The sequence below is a fragment of the Lepidochelys kempii genome, chromosome 14 (genome assembly GCF_965140265.1).
Source record: "Lepidochelys kempii isolate rLepKem1 chromosome 14, rLepKem1.hap2, whole genome shotgun sequence".
NCBI lineage: Eukaryota > Metazoa > Chordata > Testudines > Cheloniidae > Lepidochelys > Lepidochelys kempii.
In genome coordinates this window covers 10064081-10091512 of record NC_133269.1, presented here as the reverse complement: position 1 = coordinate 10091512, position 27432 = coordinate 10064081, and the positions used below count along the sequence as shown (strand labels likewise).

The following is a 27432-nucleotide window of genomic DNA, read 5'->3' as shown; positions in this document are numbered from 1 at the left end:
TTTATCCCCCCAACACATCCCATGTAAAGTTAATCATGTAAAACAATTCTGCTCCTATGTTCTTAGGAGAACTGATATTAACATCTTAAATCCATGATACTGCAGTCCGATTTACACAGTAGAGCCCTATGTATATGTGGAGCCTCATTAACTTCAGTGGGATTGCTCACATGAGAAAAATTACTCTTGTACATAAATGCTTTTGGTTTGGGTCTGCAAGAGAAGAGCAAGTAGTTCTTCTAGAAAGTGTCAAATCTGAATAGCATGAAATGAGAATCTGAGATATATGGGCATTGAAAGAGAGAGAGAGAGAAGGAGAGAGAAATATTTCCTTAGGATTATGTCTCCAGGAAGAATGAATTTGGAAAACCTAAATCACTAGAAAAGTTGTGGAAATAGAATGATTGTAAATCCTTTTAGCACACACAAATCACTCGGTGATTTTATACACAATTCCTTTCCTCATCTCACAGGCTGGATTTAGTGTCCAGCATCAGAAAAACCAGTAGTTCTCAAGTAGACAAGCCCAATAAATTCTGTAGCATAACATGGGAAATCAGCCAGGTTGGCAAGGCAGCTAAATCTAGCCATGCAGATAGAACCATGTTAAGTGTAACTGGCATTTTGACTGCAGCACAGATATCTGTTGTATTTACCATGCAGGGAAGAAGAGAGGGCGCCCTGGGGCAGTAACCGGCTCCCTTTATAACCAGAGAGCCAGCACTTCCCTTTTCACTAGGCAGCTGACTGGAGACCCGAGTCATATGATTTTCAGTCAGGAAACTCCCCAGTTGCTGCAGAGATGGAGCTGCTGCTTAGCCAACATGTTATCCCGCTGCTTTTCCTGCTGACGTTGGGCTCAGGTATGTTTGGTAGGGGGCTGAGTGTCCATGAGGAGTTATTGAAGCTAGGGGTGATGGACATTACTGGCCAGCACCTTTCTCCTAAACTTGCTCTAAACCGACTGTTTTATGGCTTGTTGAACTTTCAGGCATTTATTGTTGTTAGGTGAACACTAAGGAATGAATGATGCCTCCTTTTACCCTACATACCCACCCCCCAGATATTTTTTGTGCTAGGCCCTGGCAGAAGCATCTAAATCCAGATGTGCTGAGAGTTTTGTACTGCACTTTCAAAGTCTGAGCCTTTTTTAAGGGGGTCTGTTCCAGGCTCACACTGTTTTAAGCTTTGCCTAGCCGGCAACGTTAATTATGTAATCCCTTTCTTGGAACGCTCTGGCTGTTCACTTAGTCTTTCGCAATGGAAAAAGTTACCAAGCGTGTTCAGGGTCAGGCCCTAAGAATATATGTAACTTCACCACATGTAAGTACCCACACTGAAATCAATGGCAAGTATTTGTGTGAGTCAGGGATCTGATCCAGTGTCCTAGAACGTATATACATCTGCTGCAGGAGTATTCTGCACCCCACCCACCCGTAGGAGTAGCTCTTTCTTTTTACTCCCATAAAAGTAGCCTTGCATTACTGAAGTGATAGACAGGCAGTCTTTTATTTATGTGGTATGCATAAGAACTGCTGTCCGAAGCCCTGATCCTTCAATAAGGAACATGTGGATGGCCCTTTGCCCCACATGGAGCTCCATGGACTTTAATAGAACTCTGCATGGGTCAGTCTGCACAACCTCAGGATTGTAGGTTTGGGGATCAAGTTTGAAAATCAGGTGTGTCAAAAAAATTTTGGTTGGGGGTGGTGCTTTAATTTGAACATGATGTGCCTCTCTTTAATTTAGAGCTCTGTGCTGTGCACCCTTAAGCCATAGTGACAGTGTTTATTATGTGGCTGACCTTTTTCCTGGAGAAAAGGGTCCACTGCCCCTAGCTGAAAAGCATCAGCCTAGTGTGGGGTGGGTTAAAGATGCCAGGTTGTTACATAGAACAGGATTTAGATGAAATCTAATGCTCTAAACTCTGCTGATTCTCTCACCCTCCCCGCCATCCCTGGTCTCCCAGGACAAGTGAAGATAAGTCTCTGCTGTTTATTCTCAGATAAATACTTTAAAAACTTTTCTCAGATAAAACTAAGAATAATGTAACTGAGACGTTTTGGAGCTTACTGTCAGGGCTATTGATAGGATATAGGTGGGGAGACATTGTTTGTCTTATGTGGATAATTGTCTATGCACATGATCTATTAGCCTAGGTTTTAGATGAGGGGTCATACAATTGATGATCTCGCTGGACCGCTAGGGTTCTTACAATAACAAAATAAATTGAAAACACAAAAAGGAAAAAAGAAAAGGAGTACTTGTGGCACCGTAGAGACTAACAAATAGTTAATAAGCTGAAAAAACAATATTCCTTGTTCAAATTGCATCTCTCTGATTTACTGCAAGCAATTGTATAATGCAACATTTACGGGGTTATAAACAAGACAAGGACTTGTAAAAATTAGGCTGCCCCTCTGCACTTCAGCTGTTAAACTGCTTTCAAGCCCAGCTTCAGGATTTTTCCTGAAGTTAGAAAAATAACTTCAAGACACACCGATGTTGACCATTGTAAGCAACTGCCCAGTTAACTCCTAATAACTGATTTAAAGTTAGAAGCACACTTCAACTGGGAAATTTATGTGGTTTAATTGCAAACATTTTAGTTTACTTGAGGCTGACTTTCCTTCCTACCACAAGATTCTTGTGGCCTGGCCTTTTGGCTTCCACCTTCAGCTTCTGTGATCCAAGCTCTTTGATACTGGGTAATGGAGTATTCCCTGAAGTGAAGCTGCCTGAAAATTAAGGTCCCTATCCTGCAATTGGACCTGGATCCTATGCAGATCCTTGCATCCACTTCAGTGGGCCTCTCATAGGCACATGGTCTGCTGTTTTGGATCCAATTGTAGTATCAGGGCCATAGGTCTTTAGAGCTTGATACCAAACTCTCTCTCGGAGGTCATTGCTTGATTGGGCAGCAGAGACTTTTTCTTGAGTATAAGGCAAACGCATTGTTGCACTTCAAAGCAGATAGCATTTTTAGGTGATGTTAATAGTCCCAAATAGCTTGTCAACTAATGACACAGTCTAATGCTGAGGACCGGTCGAGGGTGCTATCCTTATTTTTGAAACCATGACACGATGTGAACTGATGAGCTGAAGTCCATCTTGGCAGTAAGAATGAATGTAGATTCTTGATGCTTCAAAGTATCAAGAAAAATATCAAAGAGTCACTTCAGAGCTAAAGAGAACATGGCTAACCCAATTCTGTTTATAATATCATTCTACATGGTAACCCTTCCTCTACTTGTAGTGTTTTCAAAACATTCTGATAATGCTGCTAGCAGATTGTAGGCTCGTTCAAGGCCATTCATGCTGCTGCTCCTGAAATCCAAGTGAAACGGCGCCCATTCAGAATAAGCAAGCACTTAAACTTGCTGTTGCACAGATGTGGAGCAGTTCTTAACCCAAATTTCTGACAAAATAGATGGAATCATTCCTGTACTATGCACTAGGGCATCTTTACTGACCAACCTGCTTCCCAGTTACTAGACAGTCCATATTGTTCTAGTGACTATTTTGTGATAAAGAAGACTAGGGAGGGGTTTAAGCTTTAAAGATCTGCTCCCTACAACGCATCTGCATCATACACCATAGTAGATTACGCCCATTGAAGTTAATATGAGTCTTCAGCAGCCTTCACTGGGCTTTGGATCAGGCCCTAATGATGACTTTTCTTAGGGCCCTAAACTTAACAATATTTGGATACTATAATAACATGATTTGATCGTGCTTGTAAGACTGGGACCAAACTGAGGCTGAAATCTTGGCCCCATTACAATCAATGGAAGACTTGACATTGTCTTCAATGGCACCAGTATTTCAGCCCTGCTCTTTGCAAGTACTTAAAGGCATGTGTGTTCTAGAAAATTTATTCCAGCATTTGGACAGCTGCAACGGTGGTAAAGATAATGGAAGGTCCCAATCTTGCTAACGCTTAAGTATATGCATAACTTAATTCCTGTGGGTAGACCTGATGAAGTCAAAGTTATACAAGTGCTTAAATATTTGCAGGATTTGGATGGAAGTGTGAGTGGAGTCAGGATTCAGGTGTTTTGTTCAGTAGTAAATATTTTTGAATGAGAGTGTTTGTAATTACCACACCCAAAATTAAAACTAATGGGTCTTGGCCAAGTCTCTGTTGGTTTTTCAAGGTCAAATGTTTCACATGCTAATTTAGGTTTGGCAAGCTGGTCAGTTGACAAATAATGTCAACTGACCAGCTATTATTTGATCACCGTCAGTTATCCTAACAAGAATGCTCTAATATAGGCAGTGACCTACCTTTGTGATTGCATCATGGTGCCATTCTTTCATTTTTTAGATCTTCATTTCATTGTGTTTCATATTTGTCTGAGTTAAAATAACTGAGTTAAGAACTTACTTTTTGTAGTTAGACATAAGTATTTATCTAAGGCTAAGTATTTATCTAAGCCTACTGCAGACCATAAAGTCTTTTTCTTTTTTATTACCGTTGTTACTGTTATAATAAATTAGTTCTGTAAAATATTTGACGATTTGACAATACTTGACCTGTCGTTGACCAATTATTTTTGGACTGGTCAAATGCCCACTCTACTCAACTGAATCGGATACCCCTTTTCTTTAGGTGCAGTTATAAAGCAATCAAAAGAACAGAAAGAAGCATGGGGATATGTAACAGTCAGAAGCAATGCAAGCATGTTCTGGTGGCTCTACTATGCAAACAACTCTGCCAAAAATTTCACGGAATTACCTCTCATTATGTGGCTTCAGGTAAGATATTGTGAAAGCCGTTTTAAAAGGAATCTTGATTTCTGTACCATTCAGCATACTGATCTGCCATGATATTCTAGCTACACAGAAATAAGATTTTGAGCTATGACTTATTCTCTGAGTCCTGTCTGAACTAGGTTTTCAGGTTAGAAAAGAATACTGAATATGTTATCAAGCAATTATCTAAATTAATGGGACACCTCACCTGGAATATGTGTTTAATTCTGATCACCCTATATCAAGAAGCATGTAGCAGAAATCAAGACAGTTCATTATTCTTTGGATTGTGGTTGCACTTAATGGCCTCAATCCCTTTGTGCTAGGCACCCTGCGAACGCATAACTAAAGAGCAGATCCAACTGTCTGAAGTCAGAGACAATTGGTGAAAATGATAAGAGGCCTAAAGAGATTTCTGTATGGAGAGAGGGAAAAGATTGGGACTTTTTATTTTAGAGTGGAGACCAGTTCTATCCAATCAGAGAAGTTCAAGACAATGGTGTGTGTGTGTGCGTATAATACACACACACACACACAAATCCTAGACACTATATTACAGGAGCTAATGTTGAATATAATCCACCAGTTGACTCAGTCTTTCACGTTCTAGATTAATTGTGCAATGGGTAGTGCACATGCTGTGCACCTGGGGACAAGTGACTCTTATGCATGCACCAGTTCAGTAGCCGACTCTTCCATAACCCACTGCACTGAAGTGTGCTCAGCTCTGGATGGGAAGAAAAGCTTCAGCATGGTATCTGCCTAGCCTAAAGATAATCAAATGCTTTCACAGATTAATGATTGAGTCTTTTTAAATTCCTCTCTCCACAAACAGGGCGCATATATATAATGAAGGAAGACAGGAGCTCCCTTTGCATTTTAGCATGCAGCACCCAAACTATTGCTGTGTAACTCCAGCGATCTAACTCTATTGGTTTGTCTTGATTCCCCAGATTCTAATCAGCCTTCTTGTTTTGTTTTTCCCCCGTAGGGAGGTCCAGGAGCTTCAGGCTGTGGATTTGGGAACTTTGAAGAAATTGGTCCCTTGGATGCAGAACTGAAACCAAGAAATACAACCTGGGTATAGTAGAAAGCTTATGATTGGTAATCTCAGCTTGTACTCATTGACTTATAGATGAGATCCTTGCTTTCTTAGTCAGGTGATTGACCAGGACAAAAATGCCCCAAGCAGTACAGTGTCCATCTTAAATTCAGCATGTCCCAAGATAAAATTTTTCTGTAGTTCTACTTTTAATCCAACAAACACATTTAAAGTGGTATCGAACCATCCTCCTCCACATGTTTGCAATAACTTGCTTATCTTTGAATACTTTATCCCTAAAATGCGGTAGTAGGGGAAACAGCTGCTAAGAGCAGCTCATTTAGGCATAGGCTTACCCATTTGATTTGGTGGAGGAAACATGGTTCGGTGAATTTGTCTGTAATACACATCTGAAACTGGGGAAAGGGGAAATCTGCACGTATTGGTAATTGAATGGAGACTTCATACAAATCTACTTTCTCCTGGTTGTATAGCTGCAGGCAGCCAGTGTACTGTTTGTCGATAATCCTGTTGGCACTGGATTCAGTTACTCAAATGATAGTAATGCGTTTGCAAAAGATCTCTCCACTGTATCTTCCGATATGCTGGTTCTTCTTAAAGAATTCTTCAAGTTGATGAAAGAATTCCAGGTAAGGAACTCTAATTTTGTTTAATAGCATTAAAGAAAAATGTGGTTCTAACCAAGGCATCAGAGAGGATTAGTAAACAGCTAGACTGAGGAAGAAAACAGCCTCTCCAGAAGGTAGCATACGCCACTAGCTACTGCACATTAGAACAGCCATACTGTCTCAGACCAATGGTACATCTAGCCCAGTATCCCGTCTTCCAATAGAGGCCAATGCCAGGTGCTTCAGAGTGAATGAAAAGAACAGGGCAATCATCGAGTGATATATCCTTTGTCGTCCACTACTAGCTTCTGGCAGTGAGATGCTAGGGACATCTAGAGCAGGGGTTGTATCCCTGACCACCTTAGTTAATGACAATTGATGGACCTATCCTCCATGAACTTATCTAAATTTTTTTTTAACCCAGTTAGTTTTGGCCTTCACAACATCCCCTGGCAACGAGTTCTACAGGTTGACTGTGCGTTGGGTGAAGAAGTACTTCCTATTGTTTGTTTTTAAACCTGCAGGCACAACTAATGTCCTTTTTTTCTCCCGCTGACTTAAAGGTGAAATTGGATGTCTAATTGACATCTATTGCAGCTGCATTTATTTGTGCTTCTGTCCTTGGCCCCAATCCTCCATTCAGGCCGGTGGATTCTTGTACCTGTAGTGAGCCCCACTGAAGACAAAGAAGCTCTGTGCATACAGCATTGTAGGATCGTAGCCTCTCTAGGTGCAACTCAGAATGAACAAACAAAATATCGAGTGTTTGAGGGATGAGCAGGTGCAGTTTGGATTTTATGTAGGTGGCGGAGGGTGGGCAAAATGTATATTGTGCTGGGAGTCTAATAGCCTTATTGTATGGTTTCCTTTTCCAGACTATTCCATTCTACATCTTCTCAGAATCTTATGGAGGAAAGATGGCAGCTGGTATCGCTTTAGAGCTGTACAAGGTAAAGCAGTTCCTTCCCTATGTGAGTGAATAACAGCGTCTTCCTTGGGGGCATGTGTATTTCTCATGTCTTAAAGAAAGGTCTAATGGTGTGTTGATTTTTGTTTTTGAGTAGAAGCTTTTTCATTTTTTAGAGAGTAAAATTTCTTCACAGTAGAAGAGAAAGATCTTAGCCAAGCTAAGAAGTGGATAACTAGAAAATGACTACATTGTGCCCCAGGTCTCAGGGTTAAATAGACCACAGGCAGCCTTGTTGGGGTTGATTTTCAAAGGCACACAGGGTAGTTAGGTGCTCGACTCCCACTGGAAGTCAGTAGGAGTTGGACACCCAATTCTCATTTGTGCCTTTGAAAATCTGCCTCATAAATTCTCTAGCCCAGAATCTGTTGCTTGACTCGGATGATGCAACAAAGCCCTGAATACACCATTTGTCTCTGACAAGTGACAAGGCTCTTGAGGACTCGAGATCACTGAAAGAAGCAGCTTATTCTCAAAGGCTCACACTGAATTAGAAATTTCATAAAACTTTGAGCTTTTCCATAACTGGCTTTTATAGATACAGTGTACATGCAAACCATGTACTCCCTTCCTATCTTTCTTCTGCACCTGAGCCTCCTCTGGTGCTGTTGTCTTATCCTATGGTAATCCTGTCAGGCCATGAAATTCAAGAATGAATTCAGCGACTCTTACAGAGCCTCCTCTTACCAAGACAAGTGACAATGATGAATTGATAGTCATTTGGGACATAAATGGACTCTCATCAGATCTCATTTGTCATTGTGTCTTGATGCTAGTTAAAGTGAAAGGGCTGTTTCCTGTAACACAAAGGCACTTCTGCTTATCTTGCATTGTGAAGCCTGTTTCTACCATTTGCTGGTTAAGGAGAAGAACTAGGTAGAAGATCCTTGTTTACCTAAATGTGCGTTAAAAGCTCTCTTTACATTATTTTTAAAGGCTATTCACGATGGGAGCATAGAGTGCAATTTTGTTGGGGCTGCTCTCGGAGATTCATGGATTTCTCCTCTAGGTATGTTTATAGGATTTTTGTGAACTTCTCCCTCTCCCCAAAAAGCCCACATCTGTCTTGAATACTGTCTGTACCGACTTTAAATGGAGCAGATCTCCAGTGAATGCGGGAAATCTAATCAGGGTAAATGTACATTGATGTTTCAAGGAGCTGTAATTAAACCAGCCCCAGTCTAGAGGTGTCAGAAATTCAAAATGGCCTCAGGACAAAGCTCGTAACAAACTCATGTTCCTTTAGATGGGTGGCAGGGGAGTGTCCCTAAAAGTCACTAAAAGGTCTGAAGTGTTTCAGTAAAAAAATGCTTCAGTTAAGGCTTAGCCACTGAAGGATTCACAAGACTGCAGCTGATTTGACATGCTCCTTGATTTGGGGGCCATTGACTTTGGGCATCCAGAAACTGTGAAACTCAAACGTGAGACTGCTTGAGGCATGATTTCTCAGAAATACTGAGAACCCATGACTCCACCTGAACCCTGCACCTCTGAACAGCAGATCAAAAGTGTCCACTCTTGAATAGTTTGGCCTTATGTTATCCAAGCACACTTAAAAAATGGCAGGTAGGAAAATGCTTGCTTTACTACTAGCCTTTACAGTAGGTAGGGAGCTTTACATCGGGAGGTCTAAGTGTTTCTAAATTTCCACCACATCTGGCTTTTAAACTACTGTTTGCGTTTTACCAACCATCTCTAAATTTACCACTAACATTAGAAGCCACCAGCCACAGCAGTGTGATAGTCAACAAAGCTGGGATGACTGTTTGCTTGGGGAGAAAGAGGTGGAGATGAAGGACCACATCAAAGCATTTCTTATCGTACTGATCCTGCAGTGAGATCTACATGGGCAAGCCCCATTGGAGGATCTGGACTTAGATGCGGGAAGTTAGAAGAGTAGGGTGCTATAGGCTTACCTTAAACAATCTTCCCCTATCCTAGCTTATAACTTCTCAAAAATCTGACTTATTTATATTTTTTTGTCCTCTTGCACTGTTTGCAAACAGGTGAACATTGACTGACTACACAAATCTGTCTACGTGTTCTCATGCACTAGCACTGTGCTGCAATGTTTGAGTTGCAAATGCTGCAGGAGAAATGTCTATTGGTTGCTTTAAATGGCTTCCATTGGCTAACATGTGGAGAGCTAATGTCATGGTGGTGGGTTTAGATTTTGTAAACCGCTTCAATGCCTAAATTTTGTACTAAATTTGATCTGACAATGCCTCCTTATTGAGTAATTCCTCTTTGCCTCTCTATGCTGCCATCACTATTATTCCTGCTATTTTAGAGGGAAAATTTTGTTGGAGAAATTATTAAATGCTTGAAACCTATTTTGTTTCTCTAGATTCTGTGCTTTCCTGGGGGCCGTACCTTTACGGCACTGTAAGTATTTACTCTCTGCTATTTGCAATAATTGTTCTGGTTTTTAAGGCTTCATTCAAGACCTTACACTATACAATTTAAATCCAAGAGGGGACTTCCATTTCTTGGTTAGCTTTCAACCAGTATACTGGTAATTATACTGGTAATTAACAGGGCATGACATTGACTTATAACCTCAAATCAAATTCTTTCCATGAGCAATTGGTTGGTCTCTCCCTGTTTGCATTCCAGTCTCTCCTTGATGATCAAGGTCTAGTGGAGGTGACTGCTGCTGCCAAAAAGGTCATGAATGCAGTGAATAAAGGGCAATACACACTGGCCACTGAGCTCTGGAGTCAAACCGAGGAAGTAGTTGAACAGGTAAGAAAATGCTGTCTGGCATCAAGATTAGTAAGTAACTTATGCTAATGGCTTATGGAAATGAACAAATTCAGGTAATGCTCTGCTATTAACGTACAGATAGGCCAGATTCTCTATTACCCCGCTCCTTGTATAGTTGTTCACACCAGTGCACTCCGTGTGCTACCATGCTGACTTGAAAGCATTTGATGCTCTCTTTGCACTGGTGTAAATGACTACCCAAGGTGGTTGGCAATGGAGAATGAGGCCCAGATGTGTGCAAAGCAGTACAACACTAAGGTTTTGATTGAGTAAAGCACTTAAACAGATTATTTAAATTAGAGCACATTAATAAGCCCATTGACTTCAGTGGTATTACTCAAGCTTAACTTTAAAAACCTGCTTGGTTGGGCCAAAGTAGGTGTTTTACAGTGATATGGTTCACTTATGTGACTTTAAAAAAAAAAAAAGTCACCTAATGCTGTACTAAAACTCAAAGACTAAGCTAAAAACTGCTTCTCGTTTCTGGGTGTCTTGCAGTTGTTAGTGTTCTGTGCATGGCTGGTTTCACTTCCTCGTTTCATGCTCTAGCACGATACTTTGGCTATTTTTTTGCCTTTCTCTCCAAGCCCATGTAACCATTCCTCCCAGCTACAATGTGTATGTAACAGGGATGGCAGAGCTGCTCCTCTTTGGTTGTTGCAATGGAATGATTTCTGACTTCTACATCAGAACATCTAAATATTTAAAATTTAATTATGGGAAATTTGTTGGGTCTTGTTTTTAATTCTGAGTAACTTTAATGGAAACACACCTCTTCTCTGGTCCATGTCCAGTTTGTTGGCTGTATTGGGGATGTGGTGAATCCACAGTTCTTGGATTCATCTAGATATGATGAATTGGCTGCATCAGTTGTTCCAGAATATGGATGCTGGATATTGATTGACACTATCAAAAGGGAGCACAAGGGATGGCTGAGGCTGATGTGATAGGAGGAAACTGAGAAATGGGAAGCCTCATATTGAGCAAGGCCTAGGTGAAGGGAGCATCTGGGATATCGGTGGCACTGAGGCTATAGCTGCAGCTGGTGGAAAGTCTCTGGAGCCATGGATGGAGTGGTGGGATTCCAGGAGATTCCTGCCTCTTCAAGGCTAGGAAAGAAAATCAGTAGCAAGGTGTATGCTCTCCCTCACTCTCTCTCAAACACAGTTGTATGTGAACTTTGGGAACTGGAAAAAGCCCTTTCCCAAAATCCATCATCAAAAAGGAGGGGAGCAAGGGACCAAAGGCCCTTCCAAAAAGGCCTTCCTCAAAATAGGGGCCAGAACAGGGAGCAGAATAGGGCCCCATTTAAGTAGGGAACATTGACCTCTCTGGTCTGCGGGGAGAGTGCAACCCTCATGTGTTAGAGAGATGTTTCTCTTATAGCTATTGAAATAAAATGTCCAGTCTGATATATCCTCTTCTCTCACTCTTTCAGAACACGGACAACGTGAATTTCTATAACATCCTAGCCAAGAAGTTTCCAGATCTCAAAGCCTCGAAACATGAAAATATCAATCTTAGTAAGCTGAGGGGAGCATGTTTATGACGTTAAGCTTCCAAGAGCCTGATATGCAGAGGTGCTGAGCACCCAGACCTGTGGTTGTAGGTGGTAGGCTACTGTCTGTGGCTACCACATCTTGCAAAGATGCCGAGTGTTCTCAAGTACTGAATTTACTGGCCTCCATACAGGGAGGGCTTGAAGAATCCTCTTGAGGGATATACCACAGCTCTTTTGTGGCATATACTTCCACCTAGATACACCCTGTGCACTCTGGATATTAGTCACGGGCAGTAGTAAATACATTACTCTGGAGCTTCACAACCTATGAACTAATTATGTCCTCCAAACACTTGCATAAGATGATCTGATTAGACACTGGCCTCCATCAGCCTTCACGACATCACTTCTTCATCGCCTTTAAATATTTACATGAAAATAAAATAATTGTTTTTATTACCGTCTCTGTTGGCTCCCAGAGACAGATGGGGGTGGAGGGATGAGGTGAAGAGCCCTGCTTACTTTTAAAAGTAACAAGTGGTTGCAGCTCAAAACTAACTTGTCTGGTGATGAGAAGAGTTTATGTTCAGGCTTACTAGCTAAAGCAGAAACTTAGCCCCAGAAATGTAGTGTTGGGAACAATATGCACTGGCAGAAAAAAGAACAAGATAATGACTCTGTCCCTCATCTATCTTTTGACCATGCTATAGGCCATGCTATAGGCTATTCTATCTTCTACTGTAGACCTCTTAAAAATCAGCAAGTCTCTTTCTCTGTGTACTATTGCAGTTTCAGTAGAAAAGAGTTTCTTAGATCTGAACTGAATGAGCCTTGATAAAACTTGTTTTTGCCTTGTGGTGTTTGTTTATCAGATACCATCTTAGTGCCTATCCATCATCTTTAAATCCAACACCCTGTGCTGCAGAATAAACTCTTTTCTTTCCTTTCAGTTAAACTTTATCAGCGCCATGTCGAACGTCTGCATAAGGACAGCTTAAGTGACCTGATGAATGGACCCATCCGAAAGAAGCTGAGAATCATTCCTGACTCTATCAGATGGGGAGGTACTCTACCCTCTGACATGGCTCTTATGGGCAGCTTGTCACTTACACAGTATTGTAGTCTGTTCAAAGCAGTCCTGATGCTCTACCACATAAAGTCTCCCTGACTTGCTTGTTAAAATTCTCATCCTGCTTGGGCCCAACTGTAGGACAGGCTCCTAAAAAGAACCCACAACAGGGAACTGGGCAGGCCTATGGGCATAGGCATGATTCTGGTCCTTGTGACTTCCTCTCTAGCCTGCTAGGGTCTAACTAGGTGCACACCCTGGAAGGGAGAGTATGCCTCATACCTGAGCAGCTGAAAACTATCTGTGCAACTCAGTCTGCCAAAAGGATTTCCTAGCCATTCTCCTCTGCCAGAAAGCCAGTGCTGTGAGAGTTCAGGGAAAGGAGGGTGTAAATCAAACCAGAGGGAAACATTAGAGAGCAATGCTGAATACCTGCCAGGACCCTTCCAGATCTGTAATGGGAGATGGAAACTGACAAATCCGCATGTGCAGTACTGTTAGAAACATGTGCTGTGCTGCTTTGATATCCCCTGTGTATATGTGGAACTTGGCCATTCTCCATTTCTCTCCAGTCACTCAGACTGATCACTGTGGTCTGGAATGTACCATTCTAGTGGTTGCTTTTCTGCAGCAACAAATTGTATTTCACAGCTCTTGTCAAGCCCTGCTGCTGATGCCGCAGTTTAAAGATGACACACTTAGTCAATTGCACTGTCTTTCATGTTTGGATCCATATGAATAGGTCAGTCAGAAGAAGTCTTCTTACACATGGCTGAAGACTTCATGAAGCCTGTCATTGATATTGTGGATGCACTGCTGGCAGCCAATGTCAACGTTACTGTCTATAACGGACAGCTGGATCTCATTGTGGACACCATGGGTAAGCATTCATTATTCTTCTTCTCTCTGAAGAGAAAGATGTACACTGGTTATTAACATTTATACTTGAATCTGTATGGCAGCCCCTGTACAAGCCCCCATCTATATTACTTACGTGGTCCCACTACTATAATACCTAAGCACCTCACAGTCTGTAATGTATTTATCCTCATGACACCCCTATGGGGAAGGGCAGTGCCATTTTCCCTGTTTTATAGATGGGGAACCAAGGCATGAAAGGACTAATAGACTGACCCAGGGTCACACAGGAAGTCTGTGGCAGAGCAGGGAAGTGAACCCAGATTTCCCAATGGACTATCCTTCCTCTGCATTGAGATACATTTGTATATCTTACAAATCACACTGTCACCCTTTCAGGAACACAGGAAAGAGACCCATAGATCTTATTCACTTTATAGTTTTCTTGGAGAGGGTTTAAGCTGGGTTTGTTCCCAGAAGAGACCAGGAATTCAGTTACCAAAATCCACAGATTCCTTCCCTTCCCCTCCCTCCCCACCCCCCCACATTCTGTGGTGCAGTGAGGGGAGGGCAGCTCTATGTAGGGGTTAGTGCCTCCAACTGCTTCCTGGTGCTCCTCCTCCATGAGGTCCCTTAGTACTCTTGGCAGAGCACCCTGACTGCTGCTGGGAGAAGCAACATGGCCCATATATTCCAGACACATTTTTGCATCCCTGGAGAGTCCCTGTCATAGTTTTTTGGAAGGACACGAGGGAGCTGGCTGCCCTCTGACTACCCCAGCCTGGTCAGACCCATGGGCTTGGTTCCCTTCCTTTCTGCTCACACAAGGCTACGGGAGCCTTTCATCTTGAGCAAGTATAGGTGGGTATGGCTGCTTCTTCCATGTAGCTTTCCACTGAAGCTATTGAACAGACCTAGAAAAGTCTGTTTGCAGTGCTGGATAGTTAACTATCCCTAAATAATTCTCAGTTAATTAGATTAAAGCTCGCTTTGCTGGGAGCATTAACTCTGTGCTGATGTGACTGGCAGTAAATGAGGCCAGTTTTTTTTCTCCCCTTCTGTGGCAAAATAAGATCACTAAAAGCAGATTTGAAAAGTGACTTTCAAGCAGTTTTTTAAACAAAGACTGTTTCTTTCAGAAGTTGCAAGTGGCTTATAAAATATACACAGTGGTATGAGACATCCTAAAAGAGGCACCAAAATGGGCACAATGAGTCACTCAGTAAATTATGCAAAGCTTCCGTATGTGCCAATAGTTCCAGCACAGTCTGCTGAAGCTGTCAGTGCAGCTCTCCTCATCCAGCCATCTAAAGTAACAGCTGCACACTCAGGCTGTCCACATGGCAACCAGTTCTGCTGGCAAACAGGGGAATTGAGTAGAGCTGTTTGGAAAACAGGCTTTTTTTTTTGTTTGTTTTTCCTCCTGCAGAAAATGTTGACCTTTTGATTTCCACACCCCAAAAACCAAAACCAAAATATTTTAATTTGGAAAAGCTGCCATGATACCTCAGGGAGTTGTAGTTCGGGTACCTCATGCTTCCATTCTTTATAGGTTGAGCTCTCTGTTCACCCAGCACCTCCCATGATGCACCACAGTCTCACCTGGTAGTGATGGGAGGTGGTTGCATCATGGGAGATATAGTCCAGCTGGGGAGCCCAAGCCATAAAAAGGAATGTGGATGTGAGGAAACCAAACTACAATTCCCATGAGGCACCACAGCAGGCTAGCCAAATTGAAAATATTTTTGTTTTCCAGGCATTTGGTATTTAGATTAAATGAAACTTCACAATATGTGCCTGCTTCCATGGTAGATTTTGTTTGTTGGGAGGTGGGGGGAGGAGTCGACTACATGAAGCAGCCGCTTTTTGTGAAAAGCTTCATACAATCAAAATACCCAATCTGCTGAAACACAGTTTAGACAGAAAATTTTTGCCCATCCTAGTACTGAGCATGAAGTGCTTAAGAGGAAGGACTGTCTTGCGGTGCAGCCACTGCCTTGGGATTCAGAAGAGAGGGGTTCTGTTCCAAACAGTTCCAGAAGCTTCCTATGTGACCCTTGGTGAAGCCACTTCAGCTCTGCCTCAGTTTCACCACCTTTCCTCCTCCACTATCTGAAAATGGGGATTATAAATTTTCCCTGCCCTCAGAATTTTCAATGATAATTCATGAATATTATGAGATGCTCAGGTACTACAGTGATAAATGCCCTAGATAAGCCTATAAATAGTTAACCCCCAGTGGCTGCTCTAATTTATGCTATGGGATGAATAAGCCCCCAATCCAGACCAGATTTTGGGAGGCACAATGATGGTTTTGTCTCCCCAGCCATCCTCCAGTTGGGCTGCACCTCTGAGTTGTACCTTTGAGAGGTGCAGCTCAGAATCTGTCCCTCAGTCCTGAGGACACTGCTAACCATGGTTCCATGAGGAACAGGATTCACTGTTGGAAACTTGCTTGCTTTGCAACAGAGTTGGAAGGCAGAAATTAAGTTTGAAGGGAAATGCTGGGCTAGGCCTCAGATCACAGGGACTTGGTGCTAGGAGATATCGCCCCACTCTAAGAATTTGATCGCATTAATTGCATCTCTGCCATGCTTACCTCCAGCTTCTTGAATTACATATTATGGCACAACTCCTATGTAGTTTGCCAAGTGCAGCAATCCAACCTGGCGACTCCTGAGATGGAGCCAACAATAAGGGTGGATCCTGGGTTTTTTTTGTTGTTTGTTGTTTTTTGTTATTATTATTCCTGTCTAACCCTAGCCATTTACTGAGGATGTGGTTTACTTCATTGTCTTCTATTATGTCTTTCCAAGCAACACAGATTATGCTGGTGGCATATTTTGTTGTTAACTATTTTACTAGTGCTAGGTATTTTATAGCACAAATAAAGAAGTGGCCCCTCATCTCCCAAAGCACAAATAACTGAGTTATCATCTTTCCGGCCTGATGCTCTGGCTCTGTAACCATCCCCCCACACACAGCCACACCTACTTGAATCCCTCCACTGGATGCCCCTTACCCATTAGATTAGGTGGAGGCTTCTTGCCCTCTCCTTTAAGGTCCTTCACAATTCTGCCCCTCCATACCTTTGACCACATCACCCCACCCACTCTAGCCTTGCTCACCCATTATGTCTACTTCCCCTACAAGAATTTATGGGCCTTCTTCCACGCAGCCCCCTACGTGAGAAAGGCCTTCTGAATTTATCAGTAAAGCCAGTGCCCCCCTCCTTTTAATTCAAATGCTTCTCACAACCTACTTCTTCCTTGATGCCTCCACATAATTAGCCCACTAACCACAAACTAAGCAGCAGTCAGGTGGCTGTATATTTATACATGTAAAACACGACTGGTGCATATATAAAATTGGACATATTGATTTCATTTCTTTCTCCTGCCCTACTGATATTGAGTGCATTGAACGGCAGGCCCTTTGGGGCAGGGACCATGTCTTATTATGTGTTTGTACAGAACCTAGTACAAGGTGGCCCAATGCTGACTGAGGACTCAGGGCGTTACCACAACAGAAACCATTAATAATGGTGTCAGAAGTGACACAATGAGTGAGCCTAATGATTAGTCTGGAGCAGGTGGGGTTGAAGGACATGTGCACCTGCCGAAGAGCACATGCTTGCTCAGCTTAAGCGCATGTACATCACGATTGCTCAAAAGTTTTTGCTTGTCTTTAAGAGACTCCGCACTTGTGAAATGAAGACTTGTGGTCCACATTAGGTGTCGCTGGAATATCTCACTCTGCAGCAAATCCGCCAGACTTCATTCTGTTTCCTTTTTCTCCTTTATTAAAATAGTCTCCTGTACCAAGTTTATTGCTGTAATCTCTCGGCTCCTAATTGCTAAGAATAGACGGCCCAAATCTCTCCTTTTTCATTCCTTTTCATGGACAGCCCAGCAATCAATAATTCTTTAAATAGATGCTATTTAGGATGTCAAAACTGGTAAGACAAATTGGAGTGCCACAAATGGCTAATTTTGAGGTAAAATTAAACTGCACTTCTTACAGCATAAATTGCTGTAGTAACTGAGCGGTGGTTTTAAAAACAATAGCCTTTTTAAATGTCCTGGAACTGGTCTCTTTATTTGTTGCCTCAACACTCTTCTCTTCCCTAGCTTGCTCTTGAGAACAGAGGTTGCCTTTTCAGACTCTCCTGGTTGAGTGACTGTAACAAACAGCAAAACAATGGCCCTAATGCAGACCGTGTTTCCAATGTATGCTTGTGTATCGCAGCTTGTGCTGTCAGCTTGATCCTGCAAGGTGCTGAACAGCCTCAATTCCTACCACCTGGGACAGGGAATCCAGCAACGCGCAGGACTTGTGCTTGTGTTGGTATAGGTATACATTTAGAACCAGAATGAGACTTATTTTACCCAAGCATGCATTCTGGTGGGAACTGCTTAACATTGGTCTGATGTGCCCCCCTGAGCTGAGGAATTCCTACCTGCCAGTGTTTGTGTAGCAAGGGAGGGCTTCAGGGTGTTGTACGGGAAGGGGAATGAAAATATGCTGGAGTTGCTAATGCTGCCACTTCTCCCAGAGACGTCTCTCTCTAGGAGAAAGAACAGGAGGACTTGTGGCACCTTGGAGACTAACAAATTTATTAGAGCACAAGCTTTCGCGGGCTACAGCCCACTTCATCGGATGCATAGCCCACAAAAGCTTATATTCTAATAAATTTGTTAGTCTTTAAGGTGCCACAAGTACTCCTGGTTTTTTTTGTGGATACAGACTAACACGGCTGCTACTCTGAAATCTCTCTAGGAGAGGGTGCTAGGTAACCAGGCACAAGCTGCTTCGCTCCTCTGTGTGTCTGTCTTTCCCTCCCGCTATTGGTATGTCTTGTCTATTTAGATTGTGAGCTCTTCAGAGCAGGACTGTCTGCTATGGTTAGAACTGATCAAAACCTCTGGGTCAACTTTTGGAATTTTCAAGAGTCTCTGACCCATGGGGAAGAAAATCCTTTGAAATTTTTAATTAAAAGTTTTGGTGGTTGTTTTTTGTGGTTGCAAAAAAAATTTGGTTTGAACATTCAAAAATTTTTGACTGACTATACTTGCTATATATTTGTTCATATAGCGTTTAGAATACTGGGACGCCAATCTCAGTTGGGATCTTTAAATGCTGTCTTACTATAAATAATAATGAAACATAACTCTTCTATCCCTAACTTAGGCCAGGAGGCATGGGTTCGGAAACTGAAATGGCCTAAACTGAAGCAGTTCAGCCAACAAAAATGGAAGGCTCTGTATGTATCTCCAGAATCCTCTGAGACAGCTGCTTTCCATAAGTCCTATGAGAACTTGGCCTTCTACTGGATTCTAAAGGCTGGGCACATGGTAAATAGCACATTTGCTAAAAGACAAAAGAAACCTAATATTAGTCAAGTTGTAAATGATGTATCTGTCTGCTTTCCCTGCATAATATGGCTAAATGCTTTCCTACATTTGCATGAACGCTCCCAAATCAGACTATGTAGATTATTCCTTTGATTAATTATCTTTCTGGTTTGAAGATCTGGCTTACACTCAGACTTTGCATAATACCCAGCACAGACTTAATGGGCCTTATTCTTCATTTCTCTGTACTGGTGTAAACAACTATGCATTGTGTGGAGCACAGGTTGTAAAATGCTGCCTTTCTGGTCTGGTAGCATTTTACACCCAGTACTTTGCTTGGGTTTAATTGACCGTTGAATAAGGTAATGGAAAATCAGATCTTAATTCAATACTGTCTCTAAATTGTTTGAACAAAGAACGGTAATCTGCATTTCATCCATCTTTGTAACACAGTGTACATGTATCTACTATATTGAGAAAAATGTCATCTTTATGTTCTGTATAACGATACAGAACCATGGGAGGAGGGTAAATCTTAATTGTACTTTCCTTGCAAACTCCAAATATTAGAAGCCTATTCAGTCAACACTCTGAGGCTTGTTTAAGGGCTTGTCTACACTGGCACTTTACAGGGCTACAACTTTCTCACTCAGGGGTGTGAAAAAACACACCCCTGAGCACTGCAAGTTTCAGCACTGTGAAGTACCAGTGTAGACTGTGCACCAGGGCTGGTAGCTATGCCCCTCGTGGAGGTGGGTTTTTTGTTTTTTGGGGTTTTTTTTAGAGCGCTATGCCGCGACTACACAAGTCACGTTAAAGCACTGCCGTGGCAGCCCTTTAACATTGCCAGTGAAGATGTGCCCTAGGTGAAGACCACCAAACTGTGTCTAGCAGCTTCCCAGCCGGAAACAGTTTCAGAATGCAGCCATCTTAATTCACTTCTGTTTCTTGGTCTTGCCGTGGAATTTCCCATAATTAGTCACTTTTAGGCTTTCATTGTATATTTGTAACCGCCATCCTCATGCCTTGCTGATTGCACTATTCATTTCCCTCCTTAGCAGAAAAGTCTTAATACATATAAATCCTCTCCCTTAATGACCCTCCAGAAATGTTACCAGTGCTACCAAAAAGCAGGACTAAAGGGTTGATTATCCTTTCACTGGCTTTTCTTTTAAATGGGGTACATCTATTGTCTTCAGTAAAGTTACTCCCACTGGTGTAAAACTAGCATGAGATCAGAATCAGGCCTGCTGTCTTCCTTCCCGCAACCTTGGAAACAAAAAACATCCAAACGCTGAACTCCATCCAGTTTACTTTCAGGAGTCCTAGAGCAAGAACCTAAGCTTACTTCTTGAGTAGGGACATTCCCATGGCTGTATATCTGCTTGAGGTACATGGAATTTACTTCTAATGTTGTCAGTTCTTACTACTTGGGAGGAAGATTGGACCTCTGTTTAAGGCATAGAACTGGGAGTTAGGAGACCCGTTTTCTCTTCCTGGCTCTACCTCATATTCCTGTTTGACCCTGGGAAAGTCACTTTAGCCCCACGGGCCGCGTGTTTGAGACCCCTGGGTTATTTCCTGCGGCCTGGCAAGCTCCCTGCGCCCCCCACCCCCCACCCTCCCGGAGTTATTTCCTGCGGGCCACCAAGCTCGCCCCCCCGCTCCTCCTTCTCACAGTGCACCACATCCCCACTCCTCTGCCTACCTACAGGCACTTAGCGCTTTCCAGGAGGGAGGGGGGAGGAGTAGGGAGCTGCATGCTCAGGGGAGGAGGCAGAGAAGAGGTGCGGCAGGGGCAGGGATTTGGGGAAGGGGTTGGAATAGGGGCAGGGAGGGGGCGGAGTTGGGGTGGGGACTTTGGGGAAGGGGTGGGAAGAGGCAGAGCAGGGGTGGGGACTCATGGAAGGGGTGGGGTACGGGAGGGGGCAGAGGGTGTCAGTGATGCGGCCCTTGGGCCAATGTACTAGTCCTCATGTGGCCCTCCTGGTGATTCGAGTTTGAGATCCCTGCTTTAACCTGTCTGTGCCTTTGTTTCCCCATCTTTACCTGACTGCAGTCCTCACTTGGAAGGTACTCTCACAATGCACTAATATCAGGGAGCAAGGTGAAGGCTGTCCTAGAAAAGCAAGTTAAATATTAGTGTGACTATGAAACATCTAGAGCTCGCTGTCTGCTTCTGCATAGCAATTAATAATGCACTCTCTTTCCCTATGGTAGGTACCATCCGATCAAGGGGACATGGCATTGAAAATGGTCAGGATGGTGACACAACAAAAACACTGGTGAAATGGATGCCAGCTGGCATGATTTTCATATATAACTCCGGTGCATTAGCAGAACTTGTGCCACAAACTGAACTTCAGAAGGAACAATCACAATTTGGAAAATTAGCCTCTTTTACACTTTGGAAATGTGCCAGGCATTTAAAGAGATACATGGTTATTCTTAAATGAAATTCTGCCTTTGAATTTGTAAACTGTGATTCTCTTCCTCAATACTGCTCACACAGACTTTTCCTGTGAGGACTTCACTCTGATAAATAACACACTCAGCCGCTTCCTTGAGCATTACCCAAATGCTCTGTCTGTTTATGCACTAATATTAAGGTGAGTTTGCTGCTTTAAAGATTCAACCTTAGGCAGCAAACCTGCTTCTATAAGCTATGGATGCTTTTTCCTAAACAGATACTTGGCATCTGAGTCAGACGACATTGCTTTCTAGACGCTGCAGAATGCCTGTGCTAGGACTTCATTTTGGATCCAGATCCAATTTGGACTGAGATGTGTGTTCATACTGAGCCACTCTTTCTACTCCTGATCCTCCTTTTCCTTGTGCATTATCCAAGATTTGTTTTTAATGCACTCAGTGCCACACAACCATCCCTCAGTAAAACCTTCCTTTCCCCATTGTTCAAAGGGCATGGATGCTTAATATAATGAGAGTAAACAATGTGGCAATACTTTCTTTTCATAGAGTAAGCCAAAGTTCTAATGGATAAGAGCTTCTGGCCTCAACCTAGAAAGTGAAAAGGAGAAGGTTATTTGAGCGATAAGGAGGAGGCATAAGTCAGAACAAATACCCCATCCATATTTTTCTAGATCTTGGATTGCATCTTGCAGTGAACTATTGGCTTTGCAATTTGAAGTGGAGATTCTTTATAAAGTATACTTATCCCCGTTCCCAAATGAAAACAATCACATAAATGAGGTATTTAAATCACTTCATTCCTATGGTACAGCTGCAATCCCCTTTGAAAATGACCCCTTTTGTCGACACTCAGGCAGCTTGTTCCAGTTGTCAGAATCCTAAATAAATAGCAAACCGCGCTGTGGCCCCCCCACCCATGAAACTTCAGAGTATTAGCTTTGCAGCTTTTGCAATGTAATGCTATGTAAACACACGTGCAAGAACTCTGCTGTTAGAGCATCAATAAGCTGAAACTGCTATGGGGAACTTTGGCAATGCAGAAACAATCTACCTTTCCAATAAACCAGTGGATCTCACTTAAATGCTGCACCTTTTGGAATCAAGTTGATTTGATGCCTAAAAACTTGTACCTCTATGGTCTGGCTTTGGGGAATAAAACCCTCAGTGCTAAATAATGAATCCAATTGTTACAACTGTGCTGATCTATATATTGATCCTGCTCTTGTCACCTTTTTTAACATGTTCTTGAAGTCAAATAAAAGGCTATATTGTAATGGATTATAGCATTTTCTGCCTAAAAGCAGCAATGGGAGAAAGATACTGCCATGTGCTCCTGTACTTTATAGGTATATAAGTGGTAGCTAACAGCAGCAAGTTTCTTCTCCCCTTGCCCAATGCACAGAAAGTGTGGAGGGCAAGAATCAACCTGGAACCAGTGACTTGCTTGGCTACACTTGCAAGTTACAGCGCAATAAAGGAGCCCTGGGCGCACTAGCTCACTACTCGTCCACACTGGCAAGGCATGCGGAGCGCTCTGACTCCGCGGCTACACTGCTGTTGGTATTGCACCTCAGCGAGTGGAATAACGTTTGCTGTGCCCCCCGCTGGAGCACCGCAGCTCCAGTGTGAACGAGGTGTTGCTTTACTGCACTCTGATTGACCTCCGGAAACGTTCCATAATCCCCTTAAGTCAAGTGGCCACTCTTGTCGTTGTTTTGAACTCGCTGTAGGAATGCAGATATGCCCTTTCAAAGCTCCGGTTCTGACAGCTGGCTGCTTATCCGCTCCGGGACAAAGGAACCATTACTGAGGAATGCTGCTTGCTTTGAGTGAGTGAGTGAGTGAGAGAGAGGCGAGGGGGGTCTGCTGCTGTCTGCACTTACACGACAGCATGCTGACACACTCTCAGCCCCCCAAAAACCCACTCTATCTCCCTCCACATACACACAACACACTCCTTGTCACACTCCACCCCCCCCCCGCATTTGAAAATCTCATTGCAGGCACTTGCATGCTGGGATAGCTACCACAATGCACTGCTCTTTGTGCCCTTGCAAGAACTGCTAATGTGGCCCCGCCAGTGTGCTTCCAGCTGAGAGTGTAAACACTCGGCAGCGTTTTCCCTGCTGCGGTTTCCAAAGGCTGGTTTAACTCCCAGCGCTCTACAACTGCAAGTGTAGCCATGCCCTTAGAGGAACAGCTGGTTATGATCAAAGGGAGGGATACAAGCCACTTGCCTTGTTTCTTCAATGGAGAGTCATTTTCCCCTTTCTTAGTCATCGCCCAAGGTAGATGGTGACAGCAGTTCTGTTAGCCTGCAAGCTTTTGAAGGCCGATTACTTCCTCTGAAGTTGTTTCAAGCAGGAGTACACCAAAGTGCAGTAGGAAACTTCTCCGTGTAGGTTAGCAGGGTCTGCTTGGCTACTTAATGCACAGCAAGCTAGTGTGCTGTAGGTTTACACTCCAGCTTGCTGTGCACTAACTCTTTCTAGACAAGCCCTTGCCGCTACTTTAATCAAGCCCCTAGAGAGATGTTGAATGGCTTTTGCCGTTTCCTCTCTCGCTCCAACAGTCTCAGCCGTTCCAGGCTTGTGCTTGTTCTGAAATATTGGGTGTCCCTGTGGTGCAGCAACCATGAGGCTGATTCAATCCATTGGGGTTTAATTAACTTAGCTCAATGCCTTTTCCCACACACTCGGGAGCCCAGCTTTTCAAGTACAGTTGGTATGTTCAGCTCAGCAGTGTAAGTTCAGTAATGTTCATGATGCTGCTGCAACCCAGAAGGGATAGTTTGGTTCAACAGCAGGAGCTGTAAGGCTGAACACACAGGTGCAGTAATTGCTGTGACTAGAAACTCAAGGTTTTGGTGTTGGGTTTTTTTGCTTTTTTTTTAAGGAGCGCTCTATATAAATTTCTACGTCTCACACTGAGAATTGAGTGTAAATGGGAAAAAAAATGTAATCACTTAACATTTTCAAGATCGCTGTGAACTGAAGGTGCATGGGATTCAGTGCTTAAAGAGACGGAGGTGCTCATGAGCCATTCGGATGAAGTGGTTATTGGAAGGTCCATGTGCTGATCCAAAGGATTTTGAAGTACACTCTGCTCTCGGTCTCACCATACCAGCTTCAAGGCAGCTTTGTATCCATTCACTTCCCCAAGGCTTTTTTCTTTCCAGTGTAATTACTAATAAATGAGTATTTATTCACCACAGCGTTCTTTACAAACTATACCCAGGAAACACTTGATCCACTACATGGGTTCAACTACCTCTGGAGTGAAATGCAGCAGCTGTTTACTACTGTCCCGCATCACTGAACTCCCTAGGACAGGAGGCAAGGAACATAGGCCTACATTTTCCGAAGGGGCAACTGATTTTTGGGTGCCCACCCTGAGACACATTAATGGGTTCTGATTTTCAGAAGATGCTCAACACTTTCTGAAAAATCAGGCCTCTCAAATTGAGCACCCACAATCACCCGTTACTTTTGAAAATATAGGTCATAATGGACATATTAAATAAGAGCAATATGATTTCCGTTCTACCTATACATGGGCATATTAGAGGCCAAATGAGGCGCGGACACCAGCCTTAATGTACCTTTTCTAGCTCAAACTGCTATTGAATTTTACATGGCAAGTGGTCAAGTTCTGTCTTCTGTTTCATCTGAATAATGGCAGGTAGCCCCTTAACCCCACCATCCCTAACAATAGCATTGGTAACTGGTTCAGACTCAAGCACTGCACTTCCATCACCAAGAGCACTTCCTGAAGAATCTAGGTTTCCTTCACCAATATTCATCCAAGTCCTGAGGAGCCCCGGTGTTATAGACGGCACGTAGAGCTGATGGGAATTAAAAATAAAACCAAAGTTTATCAAAATCTCAAATTTTGATTTAAAAAACTGAAAAAAGAATTTCATGCTTTTTTTTTAAACCATTTTCCAGTCATTTCTAGATGTAAGATTGGATTGCAGTACAACCTGGTATGGCTAAATGTTTAAATGGTGGGATGCCAAAGAACAAGAAGGCATTAGCTATTTATGGGGGAGGACTTACACCATCGTTGCTTTTGACAGTATGTTAAGAACTGGATTCAGGAAACCAGTTTCAGTGCCTAATAAGAACTTTACTTAGCCTATTACATTATGAACAATGCCACTTATTACATTCCAGTAGATGGCACTTTTTATATTAAATACATATATGCAGCCCTCTCATAAAGTAATCCCACAACATTGTTTACATTAAACTCCATTTTAAAGTCTTTTGAGGAGAACATAGAACTGCCAGACTAGATCAGACAAGCGGTCCTTTAGCGCAGTATCCTGTCTCTGAGAGTGGCCAAATACCAGCTCTTTCAGTGTATGATGTGGCGGGGGACCCCAACACCAATGGGATATGATAAACTAACTCACCCATAGGGGAAGTTCCTGCCTGACTCCAGAGAGTTAGTGGTTGGCTTATGCCCTGAAGCATGAGGTATTATAGCCACTATGTTTTATCCTAGCTAAACAATAAGCGTTGCAGGGTGTGTGGCAGGGGTGAAGAGGAAAGGAGAATAAATTTTAAAATAACTGGAAGTCGATAAAAGTCAACACATACAAGAGCAGTAGCGGTGTCTAACGTAGCATTCAGCCGCACCTACTAGAGATGTTCCCTGACTGATCAGCTGTGGAATACCCTTTACTGTCATTGTTTTTAGTCACTGCAGGTTTTCCCTTTGGAGAAGGAGGGTAGTTTGTGACAGCAGGGACACACTGGGGAAGTTTAATACTAATGATCTGGTTTTTAAGCATAAACAAATATATTTGCCTGTTAAAATTCATAAATTGGGTGAAGCTTTTAAACTGTATCCATCCACATCCAGAACACTGATCCAACTGCGTTTTCCCCCTTCCAGAGGGGAAGTAACTCCCAGTTCTAGAGTCCAGCCACTTCCGCAGTGGTGAGTGCGGGGGACCTGGGCCCACTCACTACTCCGGGTCCCAACCCAGGGACCCTGTAGATAGCAGCCTCATGCTGCGACTCCTTAATTTCCTCCTCTGCTGCTTAAGTTTCTTGGGCCACTTCCCCACGGCCCCAGCACCTTCTTTGCCTTCTTCTTGGGGCCTTGAGCCAGCTAGTCCTAGCAGCCAGTGAGGAGCTCCCTCTTGCTCCCCCAGTCCTTGCTAGTTGCTGCTGCAGTGTCCAAGGCACTCCTATTCTCTCAGAGGACACAGTCCTCACTCCCTCAATGCCCAGAAGCCACTGGCCCTGCTCTGCTATGCTCTGCAACTCCCTTTTATGTGAGCCCGCTGGGCCCTGATTGGCTGCTTCCTGCGTGGCTTCCCTAGGCTGCTTGGAGGATTCACCCTCACTGCTCCTCCCTGAGACAGGGTGTGACAGGCCCATGAGGCCTCCATTAACCCCTTCCTCTTCGGTGTGGGGTGAACACCCCATTCCAGATACCATAACCAAAACTACCACCAAGAACAGCTGGCAAGAGAGTCGTTGCTATTAGTCTGCTCTTCCTGAGATTCCACAACCAATGCAAACAGCTCTGAAAGCAACCTACCCAGAGATGAGTGCATTAGACCTCAATTCAGCAAAGGGAGTATGCATATGTATATGCATCTTGCTGAGTTGGGGTCTTTGTTCTCACTTTGCTTTCCGGTTGCTTGAACAATATCTCCATCTAATGTAATGCATGAATTGAATTAAAAAATTAACCCTCCAGCTACTGCATACAGACAGAAACTCATTCAGCCAAAGCATTCATTGGGCTGTCACTCTGGCAAATAGTAGTAAAAATTCATATAGCACTTGAAAAACAAGACCAGAACACTTGCAATGTAGAGGGGCAATCATCTCATGCTTCAGGAACCCTGATAGATTTGAATGTATTAACTCAGTTCTATGGCCTTGCCTACATTTGTTTCCTCAGTCTTACTAGCAATACTGATAGGTAGGCACCATACTATGTAGGATTGAATAAGGTTTTAAGATGCCATGAATCAATTCTGCTTTAAGCTGTCTGGAATAATCTTACTTACAAGCTGCCTTCAAAAATGACTACCACA

General features: G+C 43.1%; 1 protein-coding gene across 1 annotated transcript; it reads left to right on the top strand.

Annotated features, from left to right (window-relative positions):
- Window positions 1–716: 716 nt before the first annotated feature.
- SCPEP1 (serine carboxypeptidase 1) lies at window positions 717–22645 on the top strand. Its single transcript, XM_073310348.1, has 13 exons — window positions 717–863; window positions 4613–4758; window positions 5747–5836; window positions 6292–6447; window positions 7302–7376; window positions 8330–8402; window positions 9741–9778; window positions 10010–10138; window positions 11598–11682; window positions 12611–12724; window positions 13472–13609; window positions 18778–18941; window positions 21162–22645. The coding sequence occupies exons 1-13, from the start codon at window positions 803–805 to the stop codon at window positions 21228–21230; spliced, it is 1338 nt and encodes a 445-aa protein (XP_073166449.1). The 5' UTR covers window positions 717–802; the 3' UTR covers window positions 21231–22645.
- The last annotated feature ends 4787 nt before the right edge of the window (window positions 22646–27432 follow it).

What these genes read in the sequence shown, in the direction of transcription:
- SCPEP1 (XM_073310348.1), top strand. Translation starts at nt 803, where the DNA reads ATGGAGCTGCTGCTTAGCCAACATGTTATCCCGCTGCTTTTCCTGCTG. An exon ending in AGTTGATGAAAGAATTCCAG is followed by an intron (nt 6,448 to 7,301) that starts GTAAGGAACTCT and finishes TTCCTTTTCCAG; the next exon opens with ACTATTCCATTCTACATCTT. An exon ending in ACATGAAAATATCAATCTTA is followed by an intron (nt 11,683 to 12,610) that starts GTAAGCTGAGGG and finishes CTTTCCTTTCAG; the next exon opens with TTAAACTTTATCAGCGCCAT.